This window comes from Peromyscus californicus, unplaced genomic scaffold (assembly GCF_007827085.1).
Source record: "Peromyscus californicus insignis strain IS unplaced genomic scaffold, ASM782708v3 Scaffold_17__1_contigs__length_78620276, whole genome shotgun sequence".
Lineage (NCBI taxonomy): Eukaryota > Metazoa > Chordata > Mammalia > Rodentia > Cricetidae > Peromyscus > Peromyscus californicus.
The window spans coordinates 65,623,738-65,637,744 of record NW_026294469.1 but is presented as its reverse complement, the minus strand read 5'-3'; the positions used below and the strand labels follow the sequence as shown (position 1 = coordinate 65,637,744).

The 14,007-nt window shown below is 45.5% G+C and overlaps 1 protein-coding gene across 12 annotated transcripts in view; it reads left to right on the top strand.

Annotated features, from left to right (window-relative positions):
* Window positions 1-14,007, top strand: part of Katnal2 (katanin catalytic subunit A1 like 2) — a 69,142-nt gene that overhangs the window by 53,935 nt on the left and 1,200 nt on the right. For 11 of the 12 annotated variants that reach the window (XM_052742592.1, XM_052742583.1, XM_052742580.1 and 8 more), the window contains one exon: window positions 12,716-12,878. In XM_052742592.1, coding sequence (XP_052598552.1) covers window positions 12,716-12,878 — 163 coding nt within the window. Of the gene's footprint in view, window positions 1-480; window positions 745-12,715; window positions 12,879-14,007 lie in introns of those variants that run through there. The other variant, XM_052742591.1, reaches the window with a different exon arrangement.

Genomic DNA, 14,007 nt, shown 5'->3' with positions numbered 1-14,007 from the left:
AGAAATGTGCGCCTTTCCAAGTATGCTCAGAAATGTGCCTGCCCCTAAACGTGCCTTCCTACGTGAATGTGTGTGGGTTCCCTGGATAAAACCTTCATGTTCTGCTCGGGAAGGAAGGACAATGCTTTGGAGCAACCTGATGCATTCTTGCTCTTCCTCAGCTGCAATCCTTCCCGCCCTCTTCCCCCAACCTTCCATCTTCTGTTGGCTTTGTACTCACCACGATGTGACCCATTGCTAGAGGTTACGGTTTTGTCATGGCTTCTGATTGACAGCTAGAATCATGATAAGAGGGCTTTCCCTCACCCAGTGGGGCTGCTTGGCTACCCCCAAATGTAGAAAAACAAGTATCACCACTAGCAGTGAGTGGGCCCCCTCCCCCTACTCGAAACTGAGAAATATGCTTTAAAACTTTTGGTACAATACCATTGCGTTTTGTAAGTGATTTTTTTTTTTCTGGCTTTTGTTTTGTTTTGACAGGACCTTCTTACATAGCCCAGGCTGACCTTGGTTTCTGGGTCTTCCTGCCTCTGCCTCCTGGCTGTCGTGATTGCAGGAATGCAGTACCGCCCTTACTGAGTTCTGTGAGTTTGAAAAAAACCTTCTCGAGCACATTCTGCATGGTTCATGGCCAGTGCTTTTAAGTAGTCGTGCCATTTAATTGTGCTATATGTTTTCATTGTATTATTATTACTATCATTACTATTTGCAGTGTGCAGAGGAGATTAAAGCCAGGTCCTTGTATGTGCGTGTTCTGAAAAATGTGTATCTGTTATTATAGGGTGTATTAGAGTTCTCCAGAGGAAGAGAACCACTAACGTGTATGTATATTATAAAACAGGATTTGTACTGGGCCTGGTTGAACACACCTGTTATCCCTCCTGAAACAGAAGCAGGTGGATCTCTGTGAGCTCCAGCCAGCCTGCTCTACATATGAGTTCCAGGAGAGCCAGGGCTCCATAGTGAGAGCCTGTCTCAAAAACCAACCAACCAACCAACCAACCAACCAAAGGGAGATGTTTACTAGAATGGCTCGAGCTGATGGTGGTTTGGTAGTCTAACCCTGGCCGTCTGCACACTAGAACGGCTGAGAGCCTGGCAGTTCCTAAAGGGGATGGATGTCTTAGCAGCCCTAGTCTGTGCTGAAGGCCTGAAAGAGCTGGGGAATCACTGGTTCTCAGTCCTCCCTGGAAGGCCAAACAAGCTAGATTCTGACGTCAGTTAGGGACGGCTGAGCAGCATCAGCTACACCGCCTCGATGTACTCACCAGCAAGACGCTAGCCAGGCGGGCAGCAAGCCGCTCTGCATTCTCACAGACCTTTTTGTGCCATTTGGTCCTGAACAGGGTCTTCTCCCAACTAGTCTTTCCTACAGATGCCTTCCCAGACCTGCTCAGAGGCTTGTCTCTCAGCCCCGTTAAGTGGACTGTCGAGATTTACCATCAGGCAGGGAGGGCAAACCTATATGATATAAGCCACTCACTCAATGCAGCCCCTTGATACAATCAAGAAATTCAGCAAATGCCTGTCCTGGTAGCGCAGGCAGATAATCCTAGCACTTGGGAGGTAGAGGTAGGAGGGTCAAGAGTTCAAGGTCATTGTTGGCTGCATAGTGATTTTGAAGTTAACCTCAGCTACGTGAGGGGTTTGGGGCAGAGAGAACGTTTGTTCTAAAATTGCTTGTGGTAACAGCTGCATAATGCTATGAATGTGCTGAAGCCATGCACCACCTAATGGTGTCTCAGGCAATGATGGGCTGCATAGACAGTGGTCCCCCGAGGTAATAACGGAGCCACAGAGGCTCCACACTACACAGTGTGAACACTTTGCTCACATGTCTGTTGATGCTGGTGTCAATAAGTGTACTCAAGTGTTAACTGTGTCAAAGTACAGCATGCACAGTACAGGGCCTAGTGATGAGAATAAACAACTGTTACTGATTTGCATGTTTTAGTAAACATGTTTACAGTTCGAGATTTTTATTATTTTAAAATCTACAACTTCTAGCTATTTAGAAACATTTTACTATAACTAGCACTCCATATTTTATAGGTAGTAGCCTTGCACATCTTGTATTTATCTCTTACACAAAAGGCTGCATACCATACAAATTGTTCTATGTTTTGGCTTTTTTTTTTGGAACTGAGGATCAAACCTAGGGCCTAGCACTCTACCACTGAGCTAAATCCCCAACCCCGGCTTTTTTTCTTAACAAAATATCAGAATGTCCTGGAGATCTTTCCAGATAAGGCCATAAATTCTTTTGTACTGCCTTTATAGTTATATAGTACTTAGTTGTGAATCTCTAAAATTTACCTAATTTTCTGGCATCTAGTGATGGCAACAGGGCAGCCCCTACTCTCTCCATTGCAGATAGTAATGCGGTAGGGAGTGGGCATGGGTATGTTTTCATCAATGCAGCCTTGGGAGAGGTTCCTGGAAGGAAAACCGCCGGGTCGAAGGGTAATGCGCGTGGAATTAGGGTGTAGCTGGCCAAATTTCCCTCCACAGAGGCTGTGCCATTCTGCAATCTCACTAGTGTGTTGCTTTCATTACTTAACATTATAGTGAGAACATTTCCAATGTCATTAAATAATCCTTGAAAATTGGATTCGGTAATGGCTGCCCAGAATTCCCACATGTGGACTATACCTTCATTGCATCATTCATTTCCGCTGAACGCGTATGAAGTTCCCAAACTTTCTCTATGAATAAGTAACAATGAAATGAGCTTCCTTGCATAGAAGCCTTTGTGAACAGGAAGAACTAGGGAGAAAGCTCAGTCAGTAAAGCTTTGTAATCCCAGCACCGGGGAGGTGGAGACAGATGGGTCCCTGGGACTCAATGACCAAGACCAAGTCAACCAAGACTACTTAATAAGCTTCAGGCCAGTGAGAGACTCTCTCAAAATGGGGGGAGGGGTGGCACCTGAAGAATGACACCCCATGATTGTCCTCTTGCCTCCACACATACATGCCTCCCCCATGAGTGTGCATACATAAACCAGTGTGTACACATGCACAGAACAACACCTTTGGGTACAGTTCTGGTTGTTATGAAAGATATCTAGAGGTGGAATTACTGGATGAAAGGGCTTTGTATTTTAACTCCCTCATGACATACTGCCAATTCCTTTCATAAGGAAAGATTCTAGGAAGAAGGAGTATTCCTCATGAATAAGATTTTTCCTTGACTTCAGGATCTTACTCGAGGAAAGGGGCTCATTTGATCCAAGAGGTCTAGCCTGGAGAAACAACTAATTCAAAACACCATATGAAGACTCAGTCCTGAAATATCAAATCCCTTACCGTACAGGCAGTCCTCATGGAGAGCATCACTCAGGCACTGGGCAACTCTCTACCGCTGTCCTCTCAGCAGTGAGGTGGCTCAGCAGTGAGGTGGCGTACAGTTTTTGCTCACTTGCCTTGGCTGGTCTGTAGCATGGGAGAGGGCCAGAAGGAAGCAACAAGGAACCACTTCTCTGTGTCATCTGATGTGTAAGTGAGCAATGAGAGGCATAAAAAATGTTGCACATTTAATATTACCACTTAATGTAATAGCGATGTTAAGAAACTTAGTGAGCATAATTAGGGCTAATTTGACCTGCCTTGATTGTTGCATATTCACAAGCTCAGGCCTAGTAGTCCAGAGGGAATGAAGTGCTGAACAGCGCCATTAAGGCACATTCCATCTAGAGATGTCTATTTAACTCTATGGTAGTTTGTACAAATAAGGTGTGGAGGCTGAGAGTGACATGCGGACACTCCTGTCTTCCTGGCTGCTTGCCAAATGGCTTAGAAATTCCAGGAACCCTCTAGGAAAGCAGATACTGGTCCAACAGAGCAGGTTAAAAAAACCAGAAGACAGCTTTCTTCTAATCCTCAGAAAAAGGCCTAAGAGACTCCTGCTCTGCAAACGAAACTGTCCTGGGTGGCTTGGGGGACACCGGGAGTGGCTCACTGGGCATCTCCTTGTCACTGTACTTCCATTTTCTACAAGATTTAAAATGCTCGCTCCTAGGGCAGCTGTTAGGCTGGCTGCCTTTCTACCACCTGTGTGAACAGACTTCTTCCCATATGGATGCCCCTTCCTGGTGTGGCGTTCCTACAGATGTGCGTGTTTGTGATGGAAAAGGTCAGTAAACATAACCCCAGGTCTTTTCACAACAGCCGCCAGCATTCTGGCCCTGGGGGAGGAGAAGTGCTCTCCGAGGCTCTGTCTTCCAACTTTGGGCTTTGACCGGTCTGCATTTTCCTAACATGGTCTACCACAGGTCAGTAAGCACTGTGCAAAAAGCAGGGCCTACCTGGGAAAGGGGAGTGCTTGCCTAGCACTTGTGAGTGAGTGCTTGCCTTGCACATGTGAGTGAGGCCTTGGGTTCCATCCAGCACAGCAAACAAACAAACGGAAATGAAAACAAGATCTAGTGGCCTAACACTCCAGAGATACCATGTGCTCAAACCATGCACGTGGAGCCCATGGGGCAACAGAATGGAATCCCTCCTTGGGTGGAACTGCATTGTGCCGTGACCCTGCTGTGTGTTCCTGGCTTGATGTACTGTGGTCAGCTTTGCAAACTTGCTTAATTCTATAAACAATTCCGTTATGTCAGTGTCCCGTCATTTTTAACTTTCCTTTCCGAGGACTCGCTCCCTCCTTGCCCCCCTCCAGCCACTCGTAGGGAGGGGGGTACCTCCGGCAGTGCTTGGCTAGATCAGCGCAGATACTGTCGAAAGGGTTTCTGTCTTATAAGTCTCCCTTTTCTCGCCCTATGGCTGGGGAGAGCCAACTTTTCTTGGTGCTTTGTCTGTGCAGTTTTGAGTTACGGTCTTCTCCAGTGAACCATCAGGACAGATGGGAAGCAGGAAAGCCCAGGATGCTGGTTGCCATGGCAGTCGCTAAGTGCTGAGGTCCCCAGCCAGTCTGCCTCCTCTTCCTGCCTTTCAGTCTCCTTTTGGTTATTTACGGTATGAAAGCCACAGGTGACAAGTGCAAGTCTCCTGCTCACATTTCTGAGCCACCTATTCCCTTCTTTATACGTCTTAAACATTACTTTATTCTCCAGGCAATGGGATGTATTTCTATTGTTAGTTTTTCCTTCTTCTGACTTTCATTCATGGTGGTCGTTACATGTGATTTTATCAATGGTTTATTTGTTAATGGTTGTTTCGTAATTTTATTAATGACATAGATGCTATCTATGGGAGTCATGCGTTGGGACCCTATAAAGTTGACTGTTTTGGGTTTTGAACCACCACTTTGACTTAATTTTTCTTCTCAGCTTAAGATATCTGGGACTATGACAATGAGGCTAATAGTTTTGAACTATCCATGAAGACTTTCTCTCCCCAAAGTGCAAGGCAGAGACTTTTTTCCTGATGGCTTCCATTGCTAATGGGGAACTTTCCTAACCCATGCTATCATAATGCACATGTGCCCTTCAGCCATATAGGGTATTTGCTTTATGTTGAAGCCTTGGCTCTACCTCTGAGGAATCCAGGCCTTCTGGGTTGCCCCACCCGAAGCCTTTAAAACCTAACCCTTTTGCAACCAAGAGGCAGATAGCCCAAGTCCCGCATAATTTCAACTTTATCTATCCAGTCTTGATTTTGAGCCTCTTTATTTTTGACATTTGAGAATTTTGCTTCTGCCTCCAGGAGGGGTCCACTGTACATTCAAAAAGTGATTTTTATAAACTTGAGTTTTTAACGAGGGCTTAAGACAAGATTTCTGATCTAGTTCATCCTTTTGCTGTGGTCAGAGCCAACAGTTTTCCTCAGTCAGTTTCCCCCAGTTATTGGTATTGTATTTGAGGTGGGAGTAATCGATAGATAATGTGAGGTGATTTTCACTCCTAGGGGTGATACTTGTAGCTCACACATGAGTACACAAAGACTGCACTTGCTGGATTCTCCGGCCTCTCAGAGAAGAGGAGAAGCCCCATCAAGTCCTCTTCAGAGGCACTGCCACGTGAGCCTGGCAGATTAGCCTTAAACTCACAATTTCCATGATTTTTCACTAAGAATGAAAGTACAGGGCTTTGTTCCCATTGCCCAAGTCAATGGAGCTTCTCCCTATCAGCCTGAACTAATTATGGCTACAATGTACTAATTTTCAACAAAGCACATTCTCCTTTACAAATAACTCAAGGAGTTTAAGAAAGCAGGCCATTTTGTACAAAGCTAGTAACTCTGCGTGCACAGTTCATTCACCCCACCTGCCTGAGTGGGATTTCTTGGGAACTTTTCAATACTCTGCATGATGAAGGAAGCAGGAATCCAAGGCATACTGTCCATGATACTTGGCCCCTAGAAACTAGATAGAACAGTGTTCTACATATATATAAATAGCTATGAACTGAGAATGCAGTCAGCACCCTGTGAGCTGTGCAGACAAGGAAAGAGTGTTTTTGTTATGGGTTCATGCTGGCTTTGAACTCGCTATATGGCTCAGGCTCTCTCCAACTCATGCTCCTCCTCCTTTCTCACCTCCCAGGTGTTGGAATTGCAGGTGTGCACCACCATGCCTGGTGTAATAAGTGATTTTATGATAGACATGAAAGCAAACCAAAAGCCTTTACTGCATACAGAGCACTTGCTCTGGATTTCTAGCAGTGACTTCCCTTTTGACAGACAAAGTTGTAAGTCCCCATAAAGGAAGTGACACAAAGATGCCAACACCACTCCAGTTACTGCCATGCCTTCCTCCCTTCAGTGTGCCCAATAAACCACACACACACATGTAGCTAGAGTTTTCCTGCCTGGCCCACAGTCAGGACAAATCTCTGTCACCCGCCAGTCCCACAGCTGCTCAGACCCGACCAAGTAAACACAGAGACTTATATTGCTTACAAACTGTATGGCCGTGGCAGGCTTCTTGCTAACTGTTCCTACAGCTCAAATTAATCCATCTCTATAAATCTATACCTTGCCACATGGCTCGTGGCTTACCGGCATCTTCACAGGCTGTTTCTCATCGTGGCAACTGGCAGTGTCTCTCTGACTCAGCCTTCCACTTCCCAGCTTTATTCTCCTCCTTGTCCTGCCTACACTTCCTGCCTAGCCAATGGCCAATCAGTGTTTTATTTATTGACCAATCAGCAACACATTTGCCATACAGACCATCCCACAGCGTGCGCGCGCGTGTGCGCGCCTGCACACACACCTCAGAACTAGAATGGAAAGTGGACTCATGGACAGAGAGTAATTTCATCGGGGAAATGTGTAAGTAGGCGGCCTTCCATGTGGGGCTCACTGTAGAAGACAGCGCTTGAACCTCTGGCTCCCTGTGATCTATCAAAGACAGCCCCTCAGCGTGCTCTCCCGGGCTTGTTGTGACCATCCACTTCATGGTGGTTATGAAAGGACTGCAAAGACTTTGTCTGTTGAGTGGGAGTTGACTCTTCTGTTAGCATACAGAGATAGCTCGAACTTGAAATACTGGAACTGTTGAGGGAACACACTTGAACTGTACTTGGTTCCCTCATGCTGTGAATTTGGGCCTGATCTCAGTCCCAGGGCGATGCAGTACAACAAGGACAATGGTCAAGGCCTGACTGAGGAGGGTGTCCGAAGGTCTGATGTGGTTACTCAGGCTGTCAGATCCAAGGCATTGTGGCCCTTGGTAGCGCTCAGGGTGGCCAGGGGTATATAGCACTTTGTGTTTACAGTAGGCAGAGGTCTGAGAGCCTTGCAGTGTTTCATATGTCATATGTATCCCATGCTTACTGGTTGACTTGACCACAGATGGGATAGAAGTACTGAATAACCAGGAGGAAGGAGTCTTGAAAACAGAAATAACTAGCGTAAAGTCTAAGTGCAAGAGCCAGGAGGAGTCTTTCCTGGTGGCCACAGGTTACATTTTTTATATAAATATATTGGCATAAAGAATGATTTCTGGGTACATTCCATTTGTCCTTTGTTTCCTCTCTCATATGATTATATGATTATTGATGTCATTAAGAGTGCATTCATCAGGCCTGCCTGTCAGAGACTTGCACTTATTTTGTACCCACAAGCAGTTTTGAGGTAAATCTCTCACTTTAGGGCATTAGTTGATCAATACAGACATCTGTATTGAATAATCGCTGTCCCACCCCCTCCGTGTGCTTCTGTTGTCTTGATCTTCCTATGAAGAAGCCACTCAGGATGAGATGGGGACAAGAGTTAGGTAGTGTCCAATCAACACTTGCTTGATAGCCTCAGATGTACGATTCTGGCAAACTCTTCTCCTTGCAGGGATGTCTTCTAGAACCTTCATACCAGGTCCAAACTGAATTGCTTGTCCTGTGCACTGTGGATGCAGAGGGGACCGAGCTCTAGCCTTGCCACCCGGTGATTTCCTCCTCTGTATCAGGTCCTCTGGTGCCTGGATCCTGCCCAGCTTTGGTACGTTTTATTGGTTAGGTTTCACATGTGGAAGCTAACTGTATTGTCAATCCATAGCTTGATCAAGCTATAGATTTTTTTATTAGAAATTATTTTTTTTCCTCAGAATCTTAAAGGCATTGGTCTCTTTTACCATCTCATGTTGCTATGGATAAAGTTTGCTGCTGTTGTTTTTAGTTAGACGTGATCTTGCTCTGCTGCCCAGGCTGGCCCAGAACTTGCTGTGCAGCCCAGACTAATCCTGAGCACTTGGTCCTCTTCCTTCAGCTTCCCAAGTTCTAGAATTCCAGGTATGCACCACCATGTGTGGCTTGAGAAGTGCTGTGTTTAATCCATTGTATGTAACTTGTTTTTTCTCTCTGGAAAATTCTGTCATCCTTTCTTTGTTCTTGGTGTTCCGAAATCTCACCATGAGGCAGCTTGGGAGTCAGTGGGCAGAGAATGGTGTCAGCCTCAGTTTTGTAAGTCATCCTGTCAGCCCTGAGGCGTCAGTAGCTCAGGTGAGCTACTTACCCTTCTCAAGCCTTTGTTTCCTCATCTTCAAAATGCAGGCAAGGATAGCACAGCCTCCTGGTGTGGTGAAAAGTAAGTGAAAAGCATCTGTAAAATGCTTCAAACCAACAGTTAGTATGCTGTTTAAACTTTAGGTCTCATTAACATTTCAAATACAGAAAACCTTTCACTAGGAATCTGGACCTTGAGTTGTCATCTTCCTGAGATTCCTCTGTTATTTTCTCTGGAATTCCTGGTATTGGTCTGTTGGCCTTCCAGACTAATGTTCTCATTCAAAAAGAATCTTTCCTTCATTGAGTATGATGGAGCTAGGAACCCAAAGCAAATCTGTGAAATTGGCACAGCAAGAGAGTTGCTATGGAGAGTTGTAGAACAAAGATGCTTGAGGCCTACCAGTGCATGTCAGTATTCAGACAGAGGGCTGTTCCTACAGGTAACATTAAATGTGAACACGCTATTTCAGAGGTTTTGAAGGGTTCTGAGTGTATGGGGTACTTGTGTTTGACTGCTGTCATTGTTCCTAGATACTGATACAAGTTTTAAAGCTGTTTCATGTGTATGGGTGTTTTGCCTGTGTGTTTATCTGTGAACCGCCAGTGTGCCTGGTGCCTGTGAAGGTCAGAAGGGGGCATCAGGTCTCCTGAGGCTGGAGTTCCAGACAGTTGTGAGCTGCCGTGTGGATGCCGGAAATCCAACTGGGTCCTCTGGAGGAGCAGCCAGTGCTCTTAACTGCTGAGCCATGGCTCCAGCCCTGAAACATGTGTGTGATAATAGAGGTTTATTAACTTTGTTTATCTAAACTATTAATTTTGTTCAAGTTCTATACCATAATTAAAATTTGAGCAGCATGCAATAGTAAGGGAAAAATCTTTTCTTTATCCTTTTGAATTTCTTAATGTATGTCTTTCTTGTTCTAGGAACTTGCTAGTTTTCCATTTTAAACTTTCCTATATGCTCTTAATTTCATCTCTTTTGTTTTGCTGTTTTTTTCCCCTCTGAATGATTCTTTTTAAATGGCAATCTGTTCTTGTTTCATAGATACAACATGTTTATTTTATTTTTGAGAACAGTGGGGTTTTTTTTTTATTGTTTTCCTTAAGATTCGTTCCCTGTCTGCTTGTTTTCAGGTCTGTCTTGTGTTAGAAGCCGTCCATAGAAACAGTCTCTCTCTCTTGCCTGATCATGTTTATGAGCACACTAAAAATGCCTGAGGAAGCTCTGTGCCTGTGGGGAGGGTTCACCCATATGGCTCCATGTGTAGGGACCTGACAGGGCTGTTGTGTTGGAAAACCCTCAGCAGCTTCTCATTTTTCTCTTTGGATGCTCAAGCTGCAAAATGAAAATTCTTGGAGTCTCTTGCCTGGAAGACAAGCACTTGGCTGCCAGTCGTGTAGGGGTAGGAAGCTGGCACCTTACTGTTGAGTGGGGACTTACATCATGCCGTCAACACAGCACACTGTTTCAACTCAAAGCAGAGATGCTCCACATTATCGCCTGCCGAGTATGGTGGAGGCAGTCCTCTCCATAGGATGCAGGGAAGAAATCTGTGATCTGTTTCTTAACCCATCTTCCCTTTCCTCTTGATCTTCACCTCAGCCCCAAAGGAAAGAGATATTGCCAATCCCAGGTCTCTAGTGTGTGTGTGTGTATGTGTGTGTGTGTGTGTGTGTGTGTGTGTGTGTGTGTGTGTGTGTGTGTGTGTATGTGTGTGTGTGTGTGTGTGTGTGTGTATGTGTGTGTGTGTGTGTGTGTGTGTGTGTGTGTGTGTGTGTGTCTTGGCTTTCTTCACTGCTTGATTAGAAAGCAGCTTCTCAGCTCTCACTGGAAAGTGCGCTCTCCAGCTTAAGGGTTTTGCTGTTGTTACCAGCTCTCCTGTTCCATTTGCCTTTGTAGGTTTATGCCACTTGCAAACCTTTTCAGTGTTGTTTTAGGGTGTTGCAGGAGGAAGTGGGGGTGACTGTGTCCCCTCTCAACTTTAAACACCATCTTGGTTAAGTTAAAGTCCTCCTCCATTCCCACCCTCCCTTCTCTCTCAGGAAAGTTCTTTCAGCGTAGCTCAGGCTGACCCCTACCCCTCAGTCCTCCTTAAGCCCCCTGACCACTGGATTACACGTGACTCGATTGTTACTTTTTATCAGTGGTGTAGGTGGGTGAGCACACAAGCATTTCCTCATTTCTAGTATAGAAAACTAAATGTTTCTAGACTTTTGGGAGTTTGAATATTTAATATATATATGAAGAATTCACAGATCACACACAAAAAGAACCATTAATAGCAAGGTAAGCTAAGGTAACCAAGCAGCCCCCCACTGGTGAGGAAAAGCTCCTCTCTACATAGTGGTGATGTATAATGCCACAGGATTCCTAGTAAAACATCTGGGACGAAAACAATATTAACTCACTACATGAAAGCTTATGTGAACAATGATTCCTTCAAATAAAGGTCACCAACAGATTCTACAACTACTAGTTGAGAGAGGCTAGGGAAATCATGTGGTGTCAAAGGCTTGTACACACAATGTTTAATACTTACTAGAAGATGTGCCCTTTGTAATAGAGAGTTCGGCTATCATCAGATGATCTCACCATGTCGCTGATGTTGAGATATATATATATTTTCACAGCTTTCATCTGCAGCCGGGTAACAGGAAGACCTGTCACATAGTGCCACAAGAAAAATGAGATGAATTTAGGTTGCACAGGATTTTACAATGAGCCCCATTCCTTCTCTCTGGGACAGAGAGGCTGGCTTTGAGTAACAGGTTTAGGAGACATGACTGTAAACAATACATGTCCATGGTATTTGGTTGGAAAATCCTGCAGAGAGATTTTTGGCATGAGAGAGTGGAATTTGGAGATGGAGTCAGTGGTGCAGTTTAGCTAGAAAAGCTTAGTAAGACTACATGGGAAGCTCCATGGGGCAGATGTGGCCAGGTGTTGTTGGCTACTGAGTCAAGACGGCAGGGATATAGATGGATTGCATTCTTTTATTCTACTTTTCTACTGAATTTTTCAAATTAAGAAGTTTGTGAAAACTACCTACTAGTGTGAAATTGTGTAAGCCTGGCCTACTGGAAGCAGGGACGAGTGTTTCATAAGGCTACGTTGTCACTGGGCACCTAGGAAGGAGGGTACTGGTGCTGAGTTCACCAGAGCAGTGGAGTGAGGTGGTTATTCGCTCCAGGACAGATGAGTTTCAGAAAAGTGAATGTACTCCGGGAGTGCTCAGGTGATGGTACAGAATAGTCGACTCGCTGGCAAGATCAAGTCCAGCAGTTGATACTAAAATCTCACTGAGATGTCACCTGCCTAGTTGTGAGCTGTCTCTGCCATTGTCACTAAAGTGCCTCCTTCACGTGGGAAGTCTTGAAGGTGCTCTCTCTTCCTCCCTCTTCCTTTTCATCAGTTTTTTCACATCTTTAAATTTTTTCCTCTTTCTTCAAACAACATGAAGTAACTGCCCTGACTACTCAGTTATAGATACAGTAACAATTAAGATACAAAATTGTCGGGGCTCTTGTAGAGCCAAATTGCCCTAAGAATATAGTTCCTGGGGCTAGTGAGATGGTTCGGTGAGTAAAGGCAGCTGCCTCCAAGCCTGATGACCTGAGTTTGATCCCTGGGACCCACATGGTAGGAAGAGAGAACCAACTTCCAAAATCTGTCCCCTGACCTCCACACATGTGCCATGCACACATGCAATAAACAAACAAACAAACAAACAAACAAACAAACAGATGTAAGAACTCTGTCTGTCTGTGTGTCTATCCAAAGCACTGTTTGCCGCTCCATCCATTTCTTGTCTTGTGATACAGGGAGCTGGACTGTGCCATGTTACGGCGCCTAGAGAAGAGGATTCTGGTTGGTCTCCCCAGCCAAGAGGCCAGACAAGCCATGATCTACCACTGGCTGCCCCCTGTGAGCAAGAGCCATGCCCTGGAGCTGCACACAGAGCTGGAGTACAACGTGCTGAGCCAGGTGGGCAGCCTGAGAGGGAGGCTCCAAGCTGCCCAGCAGGGCAGTGGACCCCTCCCCATGAAAGAATGAGCTCCGGGAGACTGGGCTATGGTGGAGCCGAAAATGGGAGCTGCAGGGAGTAGCACACGGTGCAGATTCAGAGAGCCCAATGTCAAATCCTGCACCTGTAGCAGAGAATCCAGAGAGGGTTATTGTGATGAACTGACGAATCCTTTGCAGAGAAAAGCCCGAGATGATATGTATCTTGTTAATCCTCATTGGGTATTGTATTAATTGGGGTTCACAGGAGAAACAGAACTTATAAAATGAGTATATGTCTATTCAGTATACATGTGTAGGCATACACATACGAAGGGGATATATTAGGATGGCTTACAGGCTGTGGTCCAGCCACTTCAACAATGGCTGTCTACCGTCGTAAGGCCCAAGAATCCAGTGGTTGTTCAGTCCAGGAGGCTGGATGTCTCAGTTGATCTTCAGTACACTCCAGAGTTCCAGAGACGTAGTTGAATAGTTCTCTAATGCCAGTGAGGGAATGGACTTGCTAGCGAGAGTGAGGACAAGCAGACAGAGCAAGCTTCCTTCTTCCATGTCCTTTATAAAGGCTGCCAGCGGAAGGTGTGGCCCAGACTGAAGGTGGATCTTCCCACCTTGAAAGATCTGAATTAAAATATCCCTCACAGATTTACCGGCTGCTTGGGTTTTAGTTAATTCCAGATGTAGTCAAGTTGACAGTCAAGAACAACCATCACAGGCATCATTCCCAGGATATCTGCTGCGGGTAGACATTTGAACCCAATGTTTTCGAAAGTCCCTCAAAAGCAAGAATGGCCTTATTTAACACATGAACAAAATACTCACTGTAGCCATCGTGGACTTAGGATCAAGGCCCCACTAGGCAACACTGGGTGTCCAGTGCTCCAGCTGGCATCTCACAACGTATTTGAAGGTATGAGGAGTCTGTCGCCCAGATGGCCAGTTAGCTGGACTTGTTAGCACCTTCTCTCCCTCCAGCACTGCTTCCCCAGGGATGCTGGCATAGTGAACAGGGATGACAAAATTCTAAGCCAGTGTCCGACACTGGATCCTGCCTACAAGAATGAAGTGGACACTAGCATTCTGCCTGCTG